The following is a 26,435-nucleotide window of genomic DNA, read 5'->3' on the forward strand; positions in this document are numbered from 1 at the left end:
GTTGGACTGGGGTGGACAAATGTAAGAAGTCACACAACACCAGGTTATAGTCCAACAGCTTTATTTGAAATCACAAGCTTTCGGAGCGCTGCTCCTTCGTCAGGTGAAGTAGAGAAATGCATAAAGACACAGCTTATATAGTCAGAGAATAATGTCAGATGTTTACAGAAAGATTACCTGTAAACATCTGACATTATTCTCTGACTATATAAGCTGTGTCTTTATGCATTTCTCCACTTCACCTGACGAAGGAGCAGCGCTCCGAAAGCTTGTGATTTCAAATAAAGCTGTTGGACTATAACCTGGTGTTGTGTGACTTCTTACAAAAGTTTAGATGATTACAGGTACAACACCGGTAATCCGGCACCCTCGGGACCAGGCCGGTGCCGGACCACTGAAAATTCCGAACCACTGAAGGTGTCGAAAGTCACCACAAACACCGCCACCACCTGCTCCTCCTCTTCCTGCTGCTGCGCTTCCTGTGCCGCCGCCGACCCCGCCGCCCACGGGCTGCTCGGGCTTGGGCTCCATCGCTCCGCCGAGCCGTCGGTGATGCTGCGCAGTCCAGGCGCTGATCCTGACCCGGCGGCGGTCCCGGGACCCGAGCCGGACCCATCCCAGGGAGGTAATGTGACAGCAGGACCTTCCTCGTGCCGGACCACTGAAGGTGCCGGACCGTTGGGTGCCGGATTACCGGTGTTGTACCTGTATCTTATATTTCTGGCCCCTAGTTTTGGACTCCCCCACAAGTGGAAACATCTTCTCTACATCTACCCAATCAAACCCATCAGGTCACCTCTCAGCCTTCTCTAGAGAAAAGAGTCCCAAGACGGTTCAGTCTTTGCTGATAGTTATAACCTCTCAGTTCTTGTATCATCCTTGGAAATCATTATTGAACCTTCCTCAGTGCCTCTATACCCTTTTGGTAAATGGAGACCAGAACTGAGCACAGTACTCTAATTGTGATCTGACCAAGGTTCTACATAAGTTTAACATAACTTTCCTACTTTTGAATTCTATTCCTCTAGAAATGAACCAGAGGTTTGTTTAAATTTTTTATGGCAGGTATATCTGATTCTACTTCTTTTAAACTGTCAGCAACTTTTAATTCATACTTGCAAAGTCATTAGTAGCAGCACATTCATTCGTTTTTCCTGCATTGATACATCCACAATCTCTAATCTAAAGCACATATGGCAACTTTGTTTAAGTCCCAGTGTCTATCTCTCCCTTTGTATCTACAGTTAAGTTGTATTGTTTTAATTCCTAGATTTATGCAGTTTTCCCAGAAAAATGTGACAACTGGCTTCTGTGTTCCTAGACTAGCAAGATGAAAAACAATCAGCCAGACTTTCCACTGTCAAGACCTCTTCAGTGACCCTTGCTGAAATGGGCAGATGTGTGGACACCGGATAAGAACAATGATGTTCCGGCTAATAAACCACCTGTCACACTCTTTACGATAGCAAAATACTGCAGATGTTGGAAATCCGAAATAACAACAGAAAATGCTGGAAAAACTCAGCAGGTCAGGCAACATCCGTGGAGAGAGATTTGAGTTGACGTTTCGGGTTGGACCCTTCTTCAAAACTGGAAAGAAAAGAAACTAGATCGGAGGCAGGGCTGCGATCGGACAAAAGAATAAAAGAAACAAAAGAAGTAAAAGAGATTAGAAGCTAGACGAGATGGTAATAGGCTGGGATTAGGTGTAAAGTGTACTGGCAGGGCAAAAGATAGCTGCCAGGTGTGAGAGAGAAACAAAAGGAAAGGGGGGGTGGAAAAGGAGTGGAACAATTACAAGAGAAAATGAAATGGGGGCCGAGCTTATGATCTGAAATTGTTGAACTCGATATTGAGTCCGGAAGGCTGCAGACTGCCTAATCGGAAGATGAGGCGCTGTTCCTCGAGTTTACGTTGAGCTTCCGTGGAACAATACAAGAGGCCAAGGACGGTGAGGTCCGAGTGGGAATGGAGCGGTGAATTAAAATGACAGGCGACCGGAAGCTCGGGGTCACCCTTACGGACTGAACGGAGGTGTTCTGCAAAGTGGTCACCCAATCTGCGTTTGGTCTCCCCAATGTAGAGGAGACCGCATCGTGAGCAGCGAATACAGTATACTAGATTGCGAGAAGTACAAGTAAATCGCTGTTTCACCTGGAAGGGGTGTTTGGGGCCCTGGACAGTGGGAAGGGGGGAGGTATAGGGGCAGGTGTTACATCTCCTCCGCTTGCACGGGAAGGTGCCAGGCGAAGAGGAAGGGCTGTTTGGGGTGATAGAGGAGTGGACTAGGGTGTCTCGGAGGGAGCGGTCCCTGCGGAATGCTGAAAGGGGAGGGGAGGGGAAGATACGTTTGGTGGTGGGATCACTTTGGAGGTAGCGGAAATGCCGGAGGATGATCCGTTGAATGTGGAGGCTGGTGGGGTGAAAGGTGAGGACAAGGGGAACCCTATCGTGGTTCCGGGAGGGAGGGGCAGGGGTGAGGGCAGAAGTGCGGGAGATAGAACTGACACGGTCGAGGGCAGTGTCAACCACAGTAGAGGGGAATCCTCGGTTGCGGAAAAAGGAAGACATGTCTGAAGCACTGGTGTGGAAGGTGGCGTCGTCGGAGCAGATACGGCGGAGGCGGAGAAACTGGGAGAATGGAATAGAGTCCTTACAGGAAGCGGGGTGGGAGGAAGTGTAGTCCAGGTAGCTGTGGGAGTCAGTGGGCTTGTAGTAAATATTGGTCGATAACCTATCCCCAGAGATGGAGACGGAGAAGTCGAGGAAGGGAAGGGAAGAGTCCGAGATGGATCATGTGAAGGTGGGGGAAGGGTGGAAATTGGAGGCAAAGTGAATGAAATTGTCAAGTTCGGGGCGAGAGCAGGAAACGGCACCGATACAGTCATCAATGTATCGGAAAAAGAGTTGAGGGAGGGGACCCGAGTAGGACTGGAACAAAGATTGTTCCACATAGCCCACGAAAAGGCAGGCATAGCTAGGACCCATGCGGGTACCCATAGCAACACCTTTGATTTGGAGGAAATGAGTGGAGTTAAAGGAGAAGTTGTTCAATGTGAGAACAAGTTCAGCCAGGCGGAGGAGGGTCGTGGTGGATGGGGACTGGTCGGGCCTCTGTTCAAGGAAGAAGCGGAGTGCCCTCAGGCCATCCGGGTGGGGGATGGAGGTGTAGAGGGATTGTATGTCCATGGTGAAAAGGAAGCGGTTGGGGCCAGGAAACTGGAAACTGTTAAAGTGGCGGAGGGCGTCCGAAGAGTCGCGGATGTAGGTGGGAAGAGACTGGACAAGGGGAGAAAAGATAGAGTCAAGATAGGAAGAGATAAGTTCTGTAGGGCAAGAACAGGCTGAAACGATGGGTCTACCAGGGCAGTCCTGTTTGTGGATCTTGGGAAGGAGGTAGAAGCGGGCTGTGCGGGGTTGGGGAACTATGAGGTTGGTGGCAGCAGGGGGAAGATCTCCAGAGGAGATGAGGTCAGTGACAGTCTTGGAAACGGTGGTTTGATGTTCGGTAGTGGAGTCATGGTCCAGGTGGAGGTAGGAGGCGGTGTCGGAGAGTTGGCGTTCAGCTTCCGCTAGGTAGAGGTCAGTACGCCAAACAACAACAGCACCACCCTTGTCAGCGGGTTTAATGACAATGTCAGGGTTGGATCTAAGAGAATGGAGTGCTGCAAGTTCAGAGGGAGGTAGGTTGGAGTGAGTGAGGGGAGCAGAGAAATGGAGACGGCCGATGTCACGGCGGCAGTTAGCGATGAAAAGATCTAGAGAGGGTAAGAGGCCAGGGGGAGGGGTCCAGGTAGAACGGGAATTCTGCAAGCGGGAGAAAGGGTCAGTTGTGCGGGGGGAAGACTCCTGGCCAGTGAAGTGGGCACGGAGACGAAGGCGGCGGAAAAAGAGCTCAACATCGTGCCGAGCTCAAAATTCATTGAGGTGGGGGCGTAAGGGGATGAAGCTCAGGCCTTTGCTGAGGACTGATCGTTCAGGGTCAGAGAGTGGAAGGTCAGAGGGGATAGTGAAAACGCGGCAGGGGGTGGGATTGGGAGAAGGGGGGTCAGAGGAAAGTGAAGGGGAAGAAGGTTCCGGAGGGGCGTTGGTGTCCAAGAGTTGATGAAGCTTGCGATCCTTGACATCGGAAAGGAAGAAGAAAAGTTTTTTGTTGAAGCGTCGGATGAGTCGAAGGATGAAATGGAACTGTGGACCCGGACAGCTTTGAGATAGAGTGCGCCGGTGTTGCTGAAGAGAGAAGTCGAGTGTGTTCATGTGGCGCCGCATGGCGTTGAGCGTGGATCTCAGGATGCGGCGAGAGCAGTAGTTCGAGGAACGATGAATATCTTGGAGATATTTGTAATCCTGGGTGGATCCAAAGCACGAAGGGTGGAAGTTTAGTTGGAATCCACGTGGAGTAAGTCGGAACCGGAGACAGTTGCTGAGGAAAATGATGTGGCTGTGAAACCGAGTCTTGGCAGATACCTGATCAAACACGAGAAGGGAAACTGAAAGTAATGAAGATGAACAAGGTTGAAGAGCCAAACGGAGATCCCGTCGAAGAGAAGAGCAGAACTTCTTCAAGGTAGGCATTCCTAGAAGAGGTGTGGCAGTGAACCAAACACTAGTACGATAGCAAAATACTGCAGATGTAGGAAATCCGAAATAACAACAGAAAATGCTGGAAAAACTCAGCAGGTCAGGCAACTCTTTAGGCTGACACAAGAAGAATAGCCAATGTGAGGACCGATGACACTTTCAAAGAAGGAAGGGAGATGGAGGAGAAAATTGAGAAAATAAAGAAAGCAAAATATACAGACAAACCCTGAAGTTCTACTGCATTCATTTAAAAATATTTTTCATTCATTTTGAACTTGGAAGAAATACGAGAGTTAGAAACATTTTCCAAAGCAAATCAATGTAGAACTTCAAAGGAAATACAATGATTGGTCCTGAAATTCCGTTCCCTACGGGTGTGTACGCAATGTGTACTCACCCGTAGGGCCAACGGAAGTGCCAGTTTTACGCATGCACTGCTCATGCGCTGGAAACTGGAACTTCCGTTCGAAGGAGAAAGGTCTTCACAGGTCAAACGCCTGCACCGGATAGGCAGCGCGTACAGCTGCAACTTCCGTTTTTTTCAGCAGTGCTTCAGTCCAGGTAAGTCTGAAACAGCTGCGCCTGGAAAAGCAGGCGCAAGGCCTGCTTTTAACAAGGTAAGAGGTGAAGAAAGTAAAAGTAAAAAAATGTTTCCAGAGATTTATCATTTTAAAATACTTTAAAGAAAGGTAAGTTTATTTTTAGCCCTGTTAAAATCTTCCCTAGATGCGGGTGAAGTGCCTGAGGATCGGAAAGTGGCAAATGTGACACCATTGTTCAAGAAAGGGTGTAAGGACAATCCTAGTAACTACAGGCCAGTCAGTTTAATATCAGTGGTGAGTAAAGTTTTAGAAACAATAATCAAGGAAAAGATAATGGGCACTTGGATAGGTTTCAGCTAATTAAGGAGAGCCAACATGGATATGTAAAAGGCAGATCATGTTTGACTAATCAAATTAAATTTTTTGATGAAGTAACAGGTAGGATTGATGAAGGGAATGCAATGGATGTTGTCCACATGGATTTTAGGAAGGCATTTGACAAGGTATCACATAGAAGGCTGGTTAACAAAATTGAGGCTCATTGAATAGGTGGGTCAGTGGCAGCTTGAATAAGGAATTGGCTTAAGGACAGAAAACAGCGAGTTGTGGTAAATGGCTGTTTTCCAGACAGGAGGATGGTAGACAGTGGTGTTCCCAAAGGGTCAGTGCTGCGGCCACTGCTTTTTTTGATATATATAAATGACATGGATATTGGAATACAGAGTAGAATTTCTAAATTTGCCGATGACACCAAACTTGGGGGTGTGGCAAACAGTGAGGATGATACCAATCGACTGCAACAGGACATAGAAAGGCTAGCAGAATGGGCAGACAAGTGGCAGATGGAATTTAATACAGAGAAGTGTGAGGTGATGCATTTTGGCAGAAGGAACAGGGAGAGGCTATATACACTTAATGGCACAGTTTTAAAGAGTGTGCAGGGACAGAGGGACCTGCGAGTTAATGTGCATAGGACCCTGAAGGTGGCAGGACATATTGAGAGAGTGGTTAGCAAAGCATATGGGCTTCATAAATTGAGGTAATGAGTACAAAAGTAGAGAAGTTATGCGGAACCTTTATAAAGCGCTGGTTAGGCCAGAACTGGAGTGTTGCATCCAGTTCTGGTCATCACCCTTTAGGAAGGATGTGAAGAGCCCTTGAGAGGGTGAAGAGGAGATTTACCAGAATGGTTCCGGGCATGGGGGATCTTAGCTACAAGGACAGGTTGGAGAAGCTGGATTTGTTTTCATTAGAGATTGAGGGATGATTTGATAGAGGTGTACAAGATTATGATGGGTTTGGATAGGCTAGACGGGGAAAGGCTGTTCCCACTAGTTGATGTTACAAGGACTAGGGGACACAGATTTAAGGTTTTGGGCAAGAGATACAGGAGGGACGTGAGGGAAAACTTTTTTACATAGCGAGGATCTGGAACTCACTGCCGACGGAAGTAGTGGAAGCGGAGACACTCAGGCCTAGAAATTCAGTGGGCTGCGCCACCAGTTTGCGCCCAAAGAGGCCACTCAGAGGCTTTAGCGCCACTGGCCACACCTCCCGCGATATTTAGCAGGGCGCTAATGGCGGCGTTAGCCTGTAGCGCTGCGCCGCCACCGATGACGTCATCGGTGTGCGCAGCACCCCGCTCCCGCCCCGATGAACATATTTGGTCGCGCCCGCCTCTTTAACGCCGGTCGCAAATCGCGACCGGTTCACAGGGCCTACCTGTGGCGGTAGTGGCGCTAGTTAAGGTGGAGGTGCGGCCGGCCGCTTTTTCGGCGGCCGCCTGCCAGCACCTCCGTCCCCGGCCTCCTAAACCTCCCCCCCCCGCGGCATTGCCGGCTGTTTCCCGAGAGCCCGGCACTTCTCCTTGGTGCCAGGCTCATTTGCCGGCACTCGCGATCGGGGATCGCGCTGTTGCAGGCACCTCCCCCTTAACAGTGGGAGGAAGGCCTGCAGTACCGCAGCATGCCGTGCCGCAGCGTGTGGCGCTGCGGCCCTTAGCGCGCCGATATTCAGGGTGAGCGCCCCAAGCGGGGTGCGGGGAGCCTCGAGTAGCGGCCCGCTTCCGTTTGGGGCGCAGAAACTGAATATCGGGATGGCGCAAGTGGCTCCGCTCGCAGCGGTAATTCCGGCGCCCAGGCGAGCTTGGCGCCCCAAACGGCGCCCAACTGAATTTTTAGCCCTCAATGTTTTCAAGGGGAGACTGGATAGGCACTTGAGGGAAATAAACTTGCAGGGCTATGGGGATAGAGCGGGGGAATGGGACTGACTGGATTGCTCTACAGAGAGCCGGCACGGACTCGATGTGCCGTTATGACTCTGTGACATGAGATAACAACCTCACATGGAGCTACTTCACCTCAGGCCACCATATATTTAAGAAAGGAGTGAAGCTCAATGTTAAAGCTCAATGGCAACTAACATTAGCTGTAAGCGCAGCTGTGCCAATCTAATAAGCTTTTTTGTGGTGTCGCTTTCAGAAGCAAAGCACCCTCGCCATATAGTGACCATCATATGCTTATATAGTGTAGTATCTGAGAACACTGCTTTGTGGTGATGTGTACTATGCAAGAGAAAAAATAAATAAATACTGGACCAAGACTTTAAAAGATAAATTTAAAATTGAAATGAAGGTCACATACACATTGTATAAATGTAATACTGCATATTTGTTCTTGTGACAAAGACCTGTACAATTCATTATGAGTTGTGTTCGCCTTCATTCATAAAGAATTGTGTTCAGTAGCAACTTGTGCATAGTGCTTCCATAAATAATCTGCTTTTTGTTCACCCTGGAATTAAGGATGAGTAAATGATACTTAAGAAAAAGGATCTATGATCGATTGTATTTTGAGGGAATTTTATGTGAACATCTCCATAGCATAATAACCTAATAATTGCTAGGTGAGCTCAGCTTTTCTCAGTGCTGAAATCTCTTAATTAGTGTGATTATTATATAAGCAGCCAAATTATTCACAAGATTAGCTTCATAAGCTTAAAGGACAATGTTTTGTCCTCTTGTCTCTGTATGTAGGGACTTGCCTTTGCTTTCAACCTGTTAGCATAAATTTTCAAAAATTCCCATTGAAAATGCTTGGACTATTCTAGTAGTGATCTCACTGTTCTCAAATGACACAGAGGCCAATACAGTTTTACAAGGGTGTCACCTTTACAAAATAATGACACCTGATTAAATTAATATGTTGAGTGTAAATGTTAAATTTTAAGTGTGAATTATATGAAAATTTGTGAGCAGTTTAGTGATGATACTATGAACATTTGTTATATTTAACACCTCTGCTTATAGGTGTAGGAAATGCAATTTAATTATTTCTATTATGAAATTTTAAACTGCATCATTATTTGTATATATCTTAGTTTTGTTTTGTATTAGCATGGCACCAAAGTACTTTAGTATGGTACCAAATGCTGCAGCCTTATCCATTTGAAAATGTTCATTTTCTCTCCTTCATGGTATATTGTGCCACCCACCATGAAAATATAAATGGATCACTGTTAGCGGATTTTCCCGTAGTAACTGTCGTAATAAAGGGTTGTTAGTCCAGCAACAATAACTCTGCTTAGCTTTTAGCCCGAGTAGTTTTATAATCAACAAGCTTTATTTGCATTGACTAATAAGAGTATTAGGTTTTCTATAACTGTTCTACAATATTATATTAAATGGACAAGGTGACATGCAAATAATATAAACTGGTTCCCAGGCCTGGAGTAATCACGTTTGGCTCTCTAGGCTGCCTGCATTGCTGTGGCTTCCGACTGACCCTGAGAGTGCTCCAAACCCCAAGAGAACAACAGATTTTGGTTCCTAAGGCCTCAAGCGACCAGCTCCAGCCCTCCAGGCTCCTGACCACCCCGATAATGCTCTGCTCGTGGAGGGTGGGAGGAGCAGGTCGGAGGGAGACAGGTTCTATTCTTATACTATCGGATACCTTGGGCTGTGCCTACGTACAACATAATATGTAGGTGCACGTTTGCAGAGGCCGCATATTTAGGTGTTTACCCCACTTCTAATCTTTTCGGCCTCCAATTCTGTTCCACAAGTTTTGTTTATTGTACTTTTAAGTATGTAGGCCAATCTTTATCCTTTACTGTGGTATATGGTGTCTTGGCCATTTCTTGACCTGGGTGTTTATTATTCTGTCTACTTTCCAAACGGTCTTTGGTCATACATTAGCTAGAGAGCTAAAAATGCTAACCAAAGCTTGCTGGGATACTTCGACTATTTTAAGATATTCTAACAATCACCAAATTCATCTTCATGGGCCCTACCAATTGCTGTATGAGTCTAGCTGGGAATGGGTGATGAGGTTGTGAATCATACAAATTAATTTATTTTTCTTTCCTCTCATTAGATATCTTTGCACTTCTGCCAACCTAGAAAACCAGCAAAAGCTGGCCATCAGTTTAAAAAAAAATGATGTTGTCTCGGAAAAGCTGACAATTCAAGAACAGCCCCTGATTATAGGGAATCAAGTCTGAAAACAAGTAATTGTACTGAAATTGCAATGGGACACTTGCTTTTTGTAACTTAAGCTGCAGATGAAAAGTTTCATTACTTCTAGTGCACAGAAAAAATATAATTCCATGGAAATGTATTTTGCAACAGTGGTGAAATTGGACATTGCGGAAAGCATTTGCAAGTGCTGAAGGTGTAAGATTTATTTTCTGCAGGGAATCTAGGGGCGTGCCACCTCTGGAAAAATTTGATTTTTCACACTTTTTTTGATGCACTATCAAAAATTTTGGAGTACACTTTGCGCTAAAAATAACTTATCCTGTAAGGGTTAAGGATATTTTAAATATGAAATTAAAACAGCAGTTACAAGTGATGTATAACCATCAAAAATTATGCATTGAGTGGAGGACTTAAAAGCTGGCTGACAGAAACACTACATATGAGACAGGGTTATTTGGTAATCTCAAAGTAAAGGATCCTCTGGGGAAGAGTAATCATAATATCATAGAATTTCACATTGAGTTTGAGAGTGAAATACTTCAGTCCGAAACGAGAGTCTTAAACTTAAATAAAGCCAATTACATAGGTATGAGGGGCGAGTTGGCTAAGATAGATTGGAAAATTAGATCAAAAGGTATGAAGGTAGATAAGCAGTGGAAAACATTTAAACATCAACATTCTCAATGAAAATACATTCCATTGAGAAGTAAAAACTCCACGGGAAAAGTACTTCATCCGTGGCTAACTGAAGAAGTTAAGGATAGTATTAGATTATAAGAGGCTTATAATATTGCGAAGAATAGTAGTAAGCCTGAGGATTGGGAGAGCTTTAGAAACCAACAAAGGATGACCAAAAAATTGATAAAAAGGGAGAAAATAGATTATGAGAGTAAACTAGCAAGAAATATAAAAGCAGATTGTAACAGCTTCTACAAGTATGTAAAAAGGAAGAGAGTATCAAAAGTAAATGTTAGTCCCTCAGACACTGAGACCGATGAAATTATAATGGAGAATAAAGAAATGGCAGAGAATTTAAACAAATATTTTGTATCTGTCTTCAGAGTAGAAGACACAAAAAGCATACCAAAAATAGTGGGGAACCAAGGGGCTAATGGGAATGAGGAACTTAAACTAATATCTGTTGGGGAAAAGTACTTGAGAAACTAATGGGACTAAAAGCCGACAAATCCCCTGGACCAGATGGCCTACATCCTAGGGTTCTAAAGAGGTAGCTGCAGAAATAGTGGATGCATTGGTTGTGATCTTCCAAAATTCCCTTGACTCTAGAACAGTCCCAGCAGATTGGAAGGTAGCAAATATAACCCTGCTATTCAAGAAAGGAGGAAGAGAGAAAACAGGGAACTACAGGCCAGTTAGCCTGACATCAGTCGTCAGGAAAATGCTGGAATCCATTATTAAGGAAGTAGTAACAAGGCATTTAGAAAATCATAATATGATTAGGCAGAGTCAACACGGATTTATGAAAGGGAAATTGTGTTTAACAAATTTTTTTGAGAATGTAACTAACAAGGTAGATAAAGGGGAATCAGTGGTTGTAGTACATTTGGATTTCCAAAAGGCACTTGATAAGGTGCCACATAAAAGGTTGCTAAAAGGATAAATCTTCATTTAGAAAGACACAGATTAATCAAGGATAGTCAGCACGGATTTGTTAAGGGAAGGTCGTGTCTGACAAATTTGATTGAATTTTTTGAGGCGGTAACAAGGAGGGTAGATGAGGGTAGTGCATTTGATGTAGTGTATATGGACTTTAGCAAGGCTTTTGATAAGGTTCCACATGGCAGACTGGTCACGAAGTTAAAAGCCCATGGGATCCAGGGCAAAGTGTCAAGTTGGATTCAAAACTGGCTCAGAGTCAGGAAGCAGAGGGTAATGGCTGATGGGTGTTTTAGTGACTATAAGGCTGTTTCCAGTGGGGTTCCACAGGGCTCAGTACTAGATCCCTTGCTTTTTGTGGTATATGTCAATGATCTAGACTTGAATATAGGGGGTATGATTAATAAGTTTGCAGATGATACTAAAATCGGCTGTGTGGTTGATACTGAAGAAGGAAGCTGTAGACTGCAGGAAGATATCAATAAATTGGTCAGGTGGGCAGAACAGTGGCAAATGGAATTCAATCCGGAGAAGTGTGAGGTAATGCATTTGGGGAGGGCTAACAAGGAAAGGGAATACACATTTAAATGGTAGGACACTGAGTAGTGTAGAGGAACAAAGGGACCTTGGAGTGCATGTCCACAGATCGCTGAAGGTAGCAGACCAGGTAGATAAGGTGGTTAAGAAGGCATACGGAATGCTTGCCTTTATTAGCTGTGACATAGAATACAAGAGCAGGGGGGATATGCTTCAACTGTATAAAACACTAGTTAGGCCTCAGCTAGAGTACGGCGTGCAGTTCTGGTCACCACATTTCAGGAAAGATGTGATTGCACTAGAGAAGGTACAAAGGAGATTTACAAGGATGTTGCCGGAAGTAGAGAATCTAGCTATGAGGAAAGACTGGATAGGCTGGGTTTGTTTCCCTTGGAACAGAGGAGGCTGAGGGGAGACCTTATTGAGGTGTATAAAATTATGAGGGGCCTAGATAAAGTGGATAGAAAGGACCTATTTCCCTTAACAGAGGGGTCAAAAACCAGGGGGCACAGATTTAAAGTAATTGGTGGAAAGTTTAGAGGGGGGTGAAGGGGAAATTTCTTCACCCAGAGGGCTTTGGGGGTCTGGAACTCACTGCCTGAAAGGTTGGTAGAGGCAGAAACCCTAACCACATTTAAAAATACTTGGATGTGCACTTGGGATGCTGTAACCTGCAGGGCTATGGACCAAGAGCTGGGAAGTGTGGTTAGGCTAGATAGCTCTTTGTTGGCCAGTACGGACACGATGGGCCGAAATGGCCTCCTTCCATGCTGCAACTTTCTATGATTTCTATGAAATAAAAGTGAAAGCAAGTATACCCCAACAGTGAGCCTCTTACAGAGTGAAGGAACAGAGAGATCGAGGAGTGCAGATATACAGAGCTCCAACGATGGGGAAACTGGCGATAAAAAGACAAAAGGGATATTGAGCTTTATATAGAATTTGCTGATTATCTAATGTAAAATTTGTACAAGAGATTGGTTAGGCCCACAGTTGGAACATTGCGTGCAGTTTTGGACACCCCACTACAGGAAGTATATTAGAGCCAAGGAAAGGATAGGATTATTTCAATAGAGGAGGAAGTTAGAAGACATTTTTGCCACATAGCGGGTTATTACAACGTGGAATAATTTACCCCAAGTGACTATTATGGCAGAGTCAATAAGGTCATTTAAAAGCAAATTGAATAAGTTTTGAAAATATAAAAGAATATGGGGAAAGGGCAGTGAAATCGACAGACAGCTGCAGTGAAAAGCTAGCATGATTGGTCTAATTGTCACTTTCTGTGCTGCAAATTCCATGATTCTATTAACTCCTTGATATATTGCTGAAAGATCAATATTTGGAAATAATTCCACTGGACCATCTCAACCTTACTAATAACCTATTTATTTCACCAGAGAAAGACCTTAGTCATTCATGAATTATCAATTATCAGGTCTTGCTAACTTGTGGAACAGTCAGAGTATTTTACGGTTGCCATTATGTAGCCTCAACTTATTGCAAATTACACAGTGCTTATGAAAACATTTATGAATCAGTCATTTTCACTGACATTCACAGCAAAAAACATCCACTTACTTGTAAGGTTTTTGCGGAAGAATGCGGATTTGAGTCTTGTCCAGTTTTTTCTTCAATTTGTTCCGTCCTGCCACTGTGTTTGCCTTTGCCTTCTTATTTGTTTTATCGAACCCAATCACCTGTTCAGCAAGATGTGGAATGGAATAATGGCTGCCTTTCTTGTCACCAATTTTAGGGAAGTGTGGAGAACCATTTCTCTTCTCTTCTGCAAGTCTGGACAGAAGTTCTTTAAATACTGTGTAAAAGGCATAACATTGAATTAACCAAAGAAGTTTTCTGATCACTGATGATTTTTTTGATTTTATAACCAAAGAGGTTTCTGCTACAACACAGATTTCAGGGGGGAAATCTGTACAATGCTATATTCGGAACTCATACAAGAACCATAGAATTTATATGGCCAGTACAATCAATAGCTGACAGGTGCAATGCACATCATTGACATTGAAGCTGAAGAGACTTGAAGCTCAATTTATTACACGTGCTCTGGTGCAAAGCACAATATAATAATTGAATGGAAAACAGAGTATGAGTTAGGTGGTCTCACTCACTGCATTCAACAACTTCTTATGCATTATCCTTCTATAATGAGTGAAATTCCTCAGATAATGAAGCAATCCGTGGCCACATCCAGCAATACCTGGACAATATCCAGGCTTGGGCTGATAAGTGGCAAGTAACATTCATGCCACACAAGTGCCAGGCAATGACCATCTCCAATAAGAGATGGTCTAACCACTACCCTGTGACATTCAATGGCATTACCCCCACCATCAACAACTTGGGGATCCCCCTTGAAAAGAAACTTAACTGGACCATCCACATACTGAGGCTACAGGAGCAGGTCAGTGTAATGATCAATAACATGTCATCCTATAGTGGACACTAGGTGGAGCCGTAGAGCTGTGTAGAACTGTATATAGCTGTATGTATAAGACTACACTACCCAGCTGTATATATATTAAGACTACATTACCCATGAGGCACTAGGCTACCCACAAGGCAACAGTCAAGATGGAAGCCTCTACAGATACTGTACCTAGTCCACATGGGCTCAATAAAAGTGTCTAGCAAAAGCTCGCTGTGTTCATAATAAGAATGTCTATTTATTAATGAACATAAGAGTCAGAGGCTGGGTATTCTGCGGCAAGTGACTCACCCCGTGACGACCCAAAGCCTTTCCACCACCTACAAGGCATAAGTCAGGAATCTGATGGAATACTCTCCACTTGCCTGGGTGAGTGCAGCGGCAACAACACTCAAGAAGCTCGACACCATCCAGGACAAAGCAGCCTGCTTGATTGGCACCCCATCCACCACGTTAAACATTCACTCCCCCCACCACCAGCACTACCAGGCTACAGTGTGGACCATCTACAAGATGCACAGCAGCAACTCGCCAAGGCTTCTTCGACAGCAGCTCCCAAACCCGTGCCATCTCGCATCTAGAAGGACAAGGGCAGCAGACGCATGGGAACACCGCCCCTTCCAAGTCACATCCTGACTTGGAAATATATCATCGTTCCTTCATCGTCGCTGGATCAAAATCCTGGAACTCCCTCCTCAACAGCCCTGTGGGAACACCTTCACCACATGGACTGCAGCGGTTCAAGGTGGCTCAAGGACAATTAGATGGGCAATAAATGCTGGCCTTTCCAGCGACGCCCACATCCTGAGAATGAATACAAAAAGATGAACCAACAGGGTGTGAGTGATGGGTTTTTCTGTGGTATAGACTTCTTGGAACTGGATCAAGATGGCCTAAATTCATTTTGTGTAGGCCCCTTACATTCAGCAGTAACGACTCAGTCCGTCAGTCCAGCGTGGATTTTAATCCTGGTCCTAGAAGTGGAATGATTATGTGCTACATTAATGCAGCATCCAGTCCAGACATTGCTGAACAATCCCTGAGGCCGTTCCTTATCAATGCACTGCAAACACAGCAACCGAAGTGCGACTGTGCGGAAGCTTTTTGGATGCACTACAATCATTACTAAACAAAGCTTTGGTATCAGGGTACAACTGATTTATAAACAGTTGCTAAATATTAAAATTATTCAACAGCCAAACACAGGCTAAACCACAGGGAAGGAAGATTGGACAAAAAAATCTTAACTGGGTCTTCTAGAGCAACAACTGAAGGGGACTGGTTATCCACTGAGCCTCAGAGAGACCAGGAAACGAGGCAGGAAATAAATACTTCTTTAATTTACAATATCTGCAATAGCCCAGAATATCACTTCACACCACTGCATCATTATTTCAGTCAACCATATATCTTTGCTGGTCTTAAGAAATGCAGCTACTGTGAAAATAATGTATATTAAAAAAAACTGTTCATGTAAATTGCATCTATGAAATTATAGCTGTATATAAAAACCTACCAAACAAGTTTGTTTTCACAGTGATAGACAAATGAATGTTGTTCCTAAGAATTTCCAAGGCTTTAGGTAGCTGAATATTCTTAAAGTTTTGTCCATTGACTTCCAGTATCTGAAAAACAAGGTCGCCTTTACTCTTGATTGGCGTCAAATGTGTAATTAAATTTCAAAAGACTGTCATACAAGCTAACATTGCCATTCCTGCGTTCCATTTTCTCCTTCAGAACTGTTATAGGTCAGCGAGAAAATCCCAAAAGCATAATTCTAAAAACATTGGCCCAGACATTCCGATCCCTACAGGTGGGTACACGCTGTATACCCACCCGTAGGGACATCGGAAATGCCTGTTTCAGGCATGCAGACTGCTCTCGACAGATCGGACGCCTGCCCTGGAGGAGGGCCTCTGCGGGCAAATCGTTTTCTGGAGCCCCTCTGCCCGCAGATAACCTTTAGAATTCTTACGCCTGGTAAAAGCAGGCGTAAGGCCTCATTTTACCAGGATAAGAGATGAAAATATATATATTTTTTAATTTCAGTGATTTATCATTTAAAAATACTTTTAAAAAAGTTAAATTTATTTTTAGCCCTGTAAAAAACTTTAATTATTTGTTTAAAATATTTAATTTATTGTAATTTCAATTAATTTTAAAAATGTGCTTTAAAAAAATGTATTTAATGTTTTGAAGTGTTTTTGGGGTGATCTCCATTGATATATTTGACAGGTCTCTCTGTCAAGTGTATGAAGGCAGATTCCCTTCTTTGATTGTCTCCCCATGGCCCACGTGATCCCAGGGACACTTGCGAACCACATGCACCCCTGGGATACGTAGGCCCTGCACACTTGGAGTTCGAGAGGCCCAGCATTGGAACTATACAAACCTCGGGAGCCCTCAGGTAAGTGCATAGATTTTTTCCAGATCGGAGGCTTCCGCACGCGGGAAGCCTCCAATCGGAAAATAGGGCCCATTGGCTCCTCAAGAAGGTAATAAAGACTGACCCTAACTTAAAATGTATCATAAAGAGAGGACAAGTCATAGCTCACCATGCAATACAATGAATAACTTCACAAGTGAAGCTTATTGTAGCTGTTACTTTATGGGAACAAAATTCTTCTAGTTGATTAGTGAAAAAGTCAGTATGAAGGTGGTGACAGAATTACATCAAATGGTCGGCTACGTGATATATTCTCTTCATAATACTTCTTGTATGTTTCCAAACACAACATGCTTCAATTAGTGCTTTTTCAATTTTGTCACCCAAGAAAGTCTGATTTATGATGTCACTTTGTGATTGTGATGGTTGTACTTACAAAAATATCATTCTAAACACCACTACTGCTAGAAACAGAAGATAAAATCAACAATGAATTTCCAGCTTTCATTTCATGAGTGCAGGGACATAGGGCCGACTGATCTAAATCAGTTTTAAATGGTTAGGAATTGGTACTAATGGTGCCAGACTGGGATTGTGCTAATAGCACTCAAGTTTCATAGATCCACATTTGCATAATTATTCACAGATTCCAATGCAGATTTTGGGCAGGTGCATGGAGCATTCTAGGAAGCAGGAAACTGCATGCAAATGAATTTTAAAGGAACAGGACAATTCAAGGTAAATGTCACAATAGGGAGACAAAATTCTGAAAGGCTTTAGAAAGGCTCAAAAATATCTCAATACCAACTTGTATTTATATAGTGCCTTTCACATAATAAAACGTCCCAAGGCACTTCACCGGAGCGTTATAAAACAAAATTGGACACCGAGCCATATAAGAGCATATTAGGGCAGATGACCAAAAGCTTGGTCAAAAAAGTAGGTTTTAAGGAGCATCTTAAAGGAGGAAAGAGTGGTAGAGAGCCAGAGAGATTTAGGGAGGGAATTCCAGAGTTTAGGGCCTAGGCAGCTGAAGGCACAGCTACCAATAGTTGAGTGGTTAAAATCGGGGATGCTCAAGAGGCCAGAATTAGAGGAACACAGATCTCTCGGAGGGTTGTGGGGCTGAAAGAGATTACAGAGATAGGGAGTGGCAAGGCCATGGAGGGATTTGGAAACAAGGAGGAGAATTGTAAAATCGAGGCCATCCGATCTTGAAATGATTTCAACCCATTAAGAGACTTTTGCCAAGACTTAACCAACAGAAGATTAAGAAATGACAGGGAAAATTGAAAGGAAAAGAAACCCCATACACAGGCAGGAATCTGCAGGCAAGTGAAAGAGCAGCCAACACCCAACTCTCTGTTTAATGGCTGCTAATTGGAAATAGCACTGCATAAGATGGTAGGAAGGAAGGATTGCCTACTGTGCCACTCCACAGCAGCATCCTTTAAAGTTCATATTGCAGCATGCCTGAAAGGTGTTAGAGGTAAGTTTGAAGTCGCACCAGACTGGCACTAATGGCTGCGCCAATCTTTTGCTGCATCTTGGAGGATGTAGCTGCATAGGTGGGTGAGCACAGATCATCGTTTGTGCAGACTTTCCTTCTTTGCATCACTTCAGTGGTTTTCCTCCATTAGTACCAGTAATGGTACTGGGGGAAACAAAATAGAATAAATGGCACAAAGACTTATGACAAGCTAAGTGCCAAAAAGGAAAATAAAACAGGCCAGAAACGGTCTAAAAACTGCTGAATGAATTCTTTTACTGGCTCTTTCTACTTATTTTCCTGTGCAATTCAGTTCCCTAGGAACTGTGGATGTCTATTTATATAAACAAAATTTGGAAGTGCCATGCACCCAGTGTGAAGGCTTTAAAAAGACATGGGAGGCATTATTATACCACCCACTGCCTGGCCATGCACGCCACATGCAAAAGGGGCAGAGGCCCAGCATTGCAGATCTCTGAGCCTTTTTCTGTGCCATAGCCCTGAGAACTGGTGCACAAAGGAAGTTGACCAGATGAAAATCGACCCTCAAGAGATAGTAGGCCTTTTCATAAATAAAACAAAGATTTTCTTTTTCAAATCAGTGGTCTCCCAATCTTTCTCAATGCCAGCAACCAAAAAGTCCCAAAATTTGCCAGACCTTCAACCATTTGTATCCTCCTGGGCATTTGCCCTGGCATTTATTCTTTTGTAAATGACCTTTAGTAAATGAAGACTTGACATGGCGTGCAGGAGCCTATAGTCGATGCTGACACCTTTCTGATAGGGAAACATATACAGGAAACATTCGATTAACCGGCACCTAAATAACCGGAAATGTCGGTTAACCGGCAAAATTCAGGAGTAGGTTCAGGTAACTTTTATTACTTGCCTTCCTCCATGTGTTGCTGTGCAAAGGTGTGGCTGCAGCTGTTGCTAAGCTACAGAGACACTTGCAACTTGTGGCCATTGTTTTGAACCTGTTGAAGCAACAGGGTTTGTTGCTTTATACGGAGTTCTCAGCTCCGTATCTTTTACTATAGCTTTCGGTTATCCGGAATTTTTGATGAACCAGCACCACGTCAGTCCCGTCCGTGCCGGATAAAAAAAGTTTCCTGTATTGATAAGTGAATGGTCAGCTTGAAGGGATAATTACTAGTCATACCCCGGAGCAGGCATATTCCTCGGATATTCACTTTCAACTAAAGTTTGTGCTTGCCAAATCCTAAAGACGCTTAATTGGGTCTAAAGGTCCGGACTATCTCTCCCTAAAGGAACAACCTGAAAATGTTACCGTCCTGACACTTTTAATAAGTTTAGCTAGACTGTAACGTTCCAGATATTATGAGGGTCCGGAAAACTCCCCCAGAATTCTGTAACTCCTCACCAAAGAGTGTACAGAGATTGAGTTCACGAGTTTGATACAGAAGTATTATATGAGACAATTCTAAAAATATATAGATTTATTAAAGAACCGACATGTAATTTACAGTTGGTGAATCAATCGCAACATTAACAGTTCCAAAAAGAGAAAGCTTTACAATCTTATCAGAGATCCTTACTCTCAGATCTTAATTTTGCTACAGCTTTGTAGTTCTTCGTTTTATTCAGGATATCCACCAAAATCAAATACAGTACCTTTGATCCCCAAGGTACAAAGAGTTGTAGACTTACAGAGCCTGCCTCTGAAGTCGAAAATCACTTTGCCCCTTTACAGCGAGTCTACTATCCCATTTGAGAGTTCAATATTTATACCCTTTTCCAGTGGTATTTCCTTTAAGGTTTTCTGCTGATGTAAGCTAATTATCTTTAGTCATTTTTCTGCTGACTTCTGCAATTCTTAGCCACCTCAGCTGGTAGCAATACAGAATCATGTCTCTTCTCTAGGTGTTGTAAGTTTACCATAAAAAACGGTGTAACAGCAGGTGCGTTTTATTTGATGTCATTTTTACTAAGGCAGATGTTTGTGCTTCTTTACGAAGTGTAAATTAGAACACCTTGTACAGGGTGAACCATTGTTTGTTTCCAAAGATTCAGACTGTCAGGACCCTTTAACCTTCTGTTGCAATAAGGTTATTGATTCAGTGTCAACAACTGTCTTATCTCTATAGCCAGAATGCTATCACAGCTTTTCCATAGTTAAGGTTTCTAGATTTCCAAACCCAGTTTGTCATGTTTTAATAAGGCCAGAATTCTTTCATCGAATGGTGTATTTTTCTGAATAGGTTTTGTGGCTTATTCCTTCACAAGCTCACCACACCATCCCTGGAGAAAATGATAACAAGGGATGACGTCTTTCAAATCTCATACTTACAGTTAGCAGGAGCACAGAAACTTGTGGTAAAATTATGCTTGGGTATCAATGGGCTGTCACAGTTATCTTATAGACTGATGCATATTCCAGTAATTCTGGTTATCAATGGAATATTTCATTCTGCATCAGAAAAGCTCAGAGCTCCAGGCAACAAGGTCTGAGAGACTATTCAACAGTCAACAGCAATGAGGTGTGAAGTTTTGCCACTGACATTCTGTGCAGATATTTAATACATTTGTTGGCAGAAATTATTTTTTTCCATAAAAATTATTTAAAGAAAAAGCAAGACAAACCTGATCACCACGTTTCAGCCCAGCTTCAGTAGCTTTGCTACCAGGCTCTACGCTGTCTAGGAAAATCCCAAAACCTTTCTCAGTGCCTCCCAACAGGATAAATGGCAAAGGGGCTTCTTGTGATGGCTTCATGAGAGTTATTAGCCGCTGTTTGGCCTTAACTGTACAAGCGATTTTCAACAGTCTGAGCTGATGACCCATTTTCTACACAACATAAAAAAATATCATTTACAAACTGAAATTCAACTTCTGATGATAGTTGTTTAATGTTTCTTAAGAGAGGGGGCTTCAAAAATAATCAGGTGTTAACTACCTTAAATGAGATAACTAACCTCTTGTTCCAAATTGTTTTCAAGTTCTTCTAGAAATGCGGTCATTGCAGGATTGCCTTCAAAATCATTGAAGTGACTGTTTACCCACAGCAATACTACCCGTGTAACCTGGAAAGTATTCAGAGAAATGTATTTTGCACCATTAAAGGCATTGTATGCTTGATGTATGCAACATATGCTGACTTAACTTCAATGTAGAGAATTAAGAATGTGCAAATGAAGCTTCCCTTCCCTTCCTTGACTTCTCTGTCTCCATTTCTGGGGATAGGCTATCAACCAATATTCACTATAAGCCCACTGATTCCCACCCTGCTTCCTGTAAGGACTCGATTCCATTCTCCCAGTTTCTTCATCTCCGTTGCCTCTGTTCTGACAATGCCATCTTCCACACAAGTGCATCCGATATGTCTTCCTTTTCCCTCAACCGAGGATTCCCCTCCACCGCGCTTGACATGGCCCTCGACCGTGTCTGTTCCATTTCCCGCACTTCTGCCCTCTCCCCTTCCCCTCCCTCCCAGAACCATGATAGGGTTCCCCTTGTCCTCACCTTCCACCCCACCAGCCTCCACATTCAACGCATCATTCTCCGCCATTTCCGCCACCTCCAGCGTGATCCCACCACCAAACACATCTTCCCCTCCCCTCCCCTTTCAGCATTCCAAAAGGGACAACTCCCTCCGCCACACCCTGATCCATTCCTCTATCACCCCCAAAAGCCCCTCCTCTTCCCACGGCACCTTCCCATGCAAGTGCTGGAGATGCTACACCTGCCCTTTTACTTCCTCTCTTCCCACTGTCCAGGGCCCCAAACACTCCTTCCAGGTGAAACAGTGATTTACTTGTACTTCTTGCAATTTAGTAGACTGTATTCACTGCTCATGATGCAGTCTCCTCTACATTGGGGAGACCAAACGCAGATTGAATGACCGCTTTGTGGAACACCTGTGTTCAGTCCACAAGCGTGACCCCGAGCTTCCGGTCGCCTGTCACTTTAACTCTCCGCTCCATTCCCACTCTGACTTCTCTGTCCTCGGCCTCCTACACTGTTCCAATGAAGCTCAACGTAAGCTCAAGGAGGAGCACCTCGTCTTTCGATGAGGCACTTTACAGCCAACATTGAGTTCAACAATTTCAGATCATAACCTCTGCCCCCATTTTTTCCAACAACAGCTGTTGATGATTTTCTTATTCCCATTTACTCTTCTTCTAGACCCATCTTTTGTTCTTTTACTTGTCCCGTTACCATCTCCTTTTGCCTTGCACCATCATCCCTTTTGTCTTTGAATCTCTCCTGCCTTCCACCCTATCACAGACCTTCCCTTTTGTTCTTTCCTCCCCTCCCCCCTTTCCCTGTCTCTACACTTGCTTAAAACCTGTTATATCTCGAAAACTTTTTTCAGTTCTGAGAAAAGGTCATCGACCTAAACCATTAATTCTGTTTCTCTCTCCACAGATGCTGCCTGACCGGCTGAGTATTTCGGGAATTTTCTGTTTTTATTGCAAATGAAGCTTGATTGCCTCAATTACAGAAGCATTTATTCCTACTCTTAATTTATCTTTAGAAGTTTAGTGAAATCTTTTAGTTTGAGGTTAGGGTCTTATGAAGGAAGTTGCAGTTTAATTTAGGACAGAAGGTAGACGGATGAAATTATTTTGTTATTTTTTTAAAATTTTAATGCAGAGTAAATAATAGCTCTACAACTTTTACAGTAATGACAAGAGACATGCACATTATTTAAAAACAGGGTTGCATAATTCCTGAAAATGGCTGCCAAGTGACTGATCAATGCGAATACTGCACAGGAGTGATAAAGCTATCTATCTATCTATCTATATATATAATATATACACATATATATATATATATATACAGGCTAAAAGTCATGACAAATGAATATTTATTCCAAGTCAAATAAGAAGCGGTGTAGATTTTTTCCCTGCCGAAGACATACTATCAATGAACACAATTACAAATGAACCTTTTTCTTTCCAATTTATGCGCATCTATATTTAGTTACTCAGAGGTACATATTGGATTCTTGACACATTAACAGCTGGTGAGGGGAAAGATCACCACAAAGTTTACTGGTCAAAATAAATTGCTTGTTAAGTACTGAATTATTACAATCTTAAAAGTTTTGGCTAACCTTGTCCCTGAGACTTGGGTCATTAAACCACTCCAGCAATTTCTTCCCAACTTCCATTGGGTTTGATAAGAAGGTTCTGCAGGTTAAAAGAAAATCTTCTATATATGTGGGATCCACCACTGAGTGCACTTCCAGCAGGTGCATTGTTAACTGCTCAGGTGTTCCCTAATATAGTTCAACGGAACAGATCATTAGTAAAACTACATTTAATTAGAGCTGCAGAATAAACTTTTACATGAGAAATACAATGGGCATCATGAGCACTTTTTTTAGACCAGTGTTAGTTTCTGATGTATTTAAACATTCTGCTTACCTTTATGACTTTATCGCCTTTCCTGGTTCCAGTCCGATCCAACTCTCGGTGTTCTTTCACTACAGGTATAACAATCTCTCCCTCCTTCTCGACTTTCCGCATATTCTTTTCCACCTGGTTGAGGATTCGACAATAGTCTTGGTGGGCTATGCACAGCAATTGCCAAGGAGCACAGAAAGTGTTACAGTATTAGGCATGTCTGGTGCAGAGTACTAAGATATTATGCATTTACAGATTCAGGCCTAGAAATTGGGTATAGCCCCGCTTGGAGCGTTAGAATTGGCAAAGCGCAAAGTTTATAGCCAGACGCAACTTATCGCCACCTGGCGCGATATTGGGTTGCATCGCCCCTAAAGGTGATTGAGGCGCGAATTCAGGCGTTACACGGGACTCCTAAGGAGCAAAACTTCCGGCGCAACCCAATATCGGAGCGGATGGGCGCAGCGCAGGTGCTCTCAATTACTGATGACCACGAGACTTCCAGGCGCCGGCCAGCTCTTAAAGGGGTGGGTCAGTCAGCTTCAGCATCCACATTCTGCGCCTTGCAGGCCTCAGAATCGGCGCAGGCCCTTCTCTGGCGCTAAAATCTTGGACCAGATGGAGAAGGTGAGACAGAGAGCAGAGCGCTTGACCAATGAGGCTCTGGAGCAATTGGTGGCCGCAGTGGAGCGCCGGCGAGATGTTCTCTACCCAGACAATGGTAGGAGGCCGAATCATAAGGACTACCGACGAGCTTGGAGGGATGTATGCCAGAGGGTCAACTCCAGCAGCATGGTGACCAGGAGCCCTGTCCAATGCAGAAAGAAATTCAACGACCTCACTCGGGTCGTGAGGGTGGGTGTTGTTTCTGCAAACTTCTGCATCCCTTCATTTGCACCTGACTTTATGGCTACAGGGTGGCCTGTGCCCCATTGGCCATCTGCCAGCAAGCACCCATGGCCCTTTCTGGGCACACACATGCACTTTTGACTCAAGGCATCATGTAAGGGTTCTTGCACCATGGGGGGCATGAGATGATCACTCAGGGCATCATGTAAGGGCTCTTCCACCATGGGGGGCATGAGATGATCACTCAGGGCATCATGTAAGGGCTCTTCCACCATGGGGGGCATGAGATGATCACTCAGGGCATCAGGTAACATAACTTCCCCTCCTTTCTCCTGCAGTCCTAGCTGGCGAGGATTGGCAAAGACCAGCTTGGCACCGGTGGAGGACCTCCACAAGTGGTCACTCTGACGGATCTCGAGGAGAGAGTCCACCAGATTCTTGGAGGACGTCTGAGTGGTCCTGTAACCACTGCAGCTGCCGACCCCATTGTTGACAGCGATGGTAAGGTTCTCACCTTTTACAACTATCTCCTTCCACTTGTTCCCCCCACCAGCATGCTTTCTCACTGTGGACCCATGTCATAGCCTTGCCGCAATCTGGCATCCCTTGCTGCCAAGCTGTCCTTTTGCTAAAGCCACTCTTCCACATCCCCGCTTTCAGATGCTGCATCACCAGCTCGGGAGCCGGGCCCTCAAGCTGCCAGTGCCAGTGCCTCTGAAGGCTCAATGAGAAAATTACTGTCCAACAGAAGGTCAGCAACTCTCTCCAGCAACGATCAGAATGGCCAGCCCAAATGGCTGCAGCATTTATACTAGTGCTGTCCCCTTTAAATAGCGCCCCCCGAGTCCGAGAAGGGCCTGGGAACGTTCCATCCAACTGTCACTAATAGCGCCAGGCGGAAAGGTTGCGGGTGCCACCGAATATCTGGTCCGGGGCGCCAAAAAGGCGTTGCAGACTGAAATGACGTCATGATCTGCCTGCGCCCGCGGGCGCGCGCAAAGAGTTAGCGCCGGCGCTAAAAGGATACGCTATATTCACTGCGCCCGCCCGAAAATTGGGTAACGCCCCAATTCTTGGGCTCTTTAGGCGCTAATCGCTGGCGCTACCAACCGAATTTCTAGGCCTATATGTTTATATTAACAAATCATAAAATTTCTTTATTTCTCCTGTGGCAGTGCTCATGGTTAGATAGTGGCAATAGTATGTTTTCAGTTGTGTTTGCTGTAACATCTAGGGAATGGTAGCATAGTGGTAATGTCACTGGGCTAGTAATCCACCAACACTTCTGGACTAATGATTCAGAGATGTGAGTTCAAATCCCACCATGGCAGCTGGGGAATTTAAATTCAGTTAATTAAATAAATCTGCAATAATTACAAGTATCAGTAATGGTAACAATCGGATTGTTGTAAAAACCCATCTGGTTCACTAATGTCCTTTAGGAAAGGAAATCTGCCATCCTTACTTGTTCTGGCCTATATGTGATTCCAAACCCACAACAATGTGGATGACTCTGAACTGCCCCTGAAATGGCCGCAAATCACTCAGTTGTAACAAACTGCCCGAAACACAATCATAAAACTGAAACTGGACGGACCACCCAGCACGGATTACAGACATGGCAACGGCTGACCCGGCCCGACCGGCCCGGCCCCAGCGACCCGGCCCCGACCGACCCTGCAAAATCCTCAGCAACATCTGGGGACCTGTAGGGTGTGGCGGTGTTGTTTGGCACGTGCGCCCAGTCAGTTATGCCCCTGACTGTTTTGTGAGCGGTTCGAATCGCTCCCACGCCCCTGGGTTCTAGACACCGGACTTAGGTACAAGGCGGCGGTACAGAGAAGACTCCAGGAGACAGGTGGTTGGATGTAAACAAAAACCAAGATTTTATTGAAGAGGAAAAACTTGATACAATCTTATGGGAAAAATTACTAGTGTACACTTCTACAGGCAAAAATACAGAAGAAGAATAACTATAATTATACAGGGAATGGGGAACACACGGCACATCGAGGGAAAACAACTGTCTTAACAATCCCCTTATCCTTATCCCACCTCCTATACCTAACTAGATTAAGCTATGACGGGTCAGAACCTCATGCTCACCAACCAAAAGGGTTGTTAGACTCAAAA

General features: G+C 44.1%; 1 protein-coding gene across 1 annotated transcript in view; it reads right to left on the reverse strand.

The window, feature by feature from the left end:
- The window catches only part of LOC147109842 (rap guanine nucleotide exchange factor 2-like), a 109,417-nt gene that overhangs the window by 69,902 nt on the left and 13,080 nt on the right, over positions 1–26,435 (reverse strand). Inside the window, 6 exon segments of the mRNA XM_086003900.1 lie at positions 13,336–13,570; positions 15,720–15,828; positions 20,683–20,886; positions 21,015–21,122; positions 23,162–23,326; positions 23,475–23,620. Coding sequence (XP_085860026.1) covers positions 13,336–13,570; positions 15,720–15,828; positions 20,683–20,886; positions 21,015–21,122; positions 23,162–23,326; positions 23,475–23,620 — 967 coding nt within the window.

The sequence above is a fragment of the Somniosus microcephalus genome, chromosome 12 (genome assembly GCF_052327205.1).
Source record: "Somniosus microcephalus isolate GS21.2 chromosome 12, FLI_Smic_1.0, whole genome shotgun sequence".
Taxonomy (NCBI): domain Eukaryota; kingdom Metazoa; phylum Chordata; class Chondrichthyes; order Squaliformes; family Somniosidae; genus Somniosus; species Somniosus microcephalus.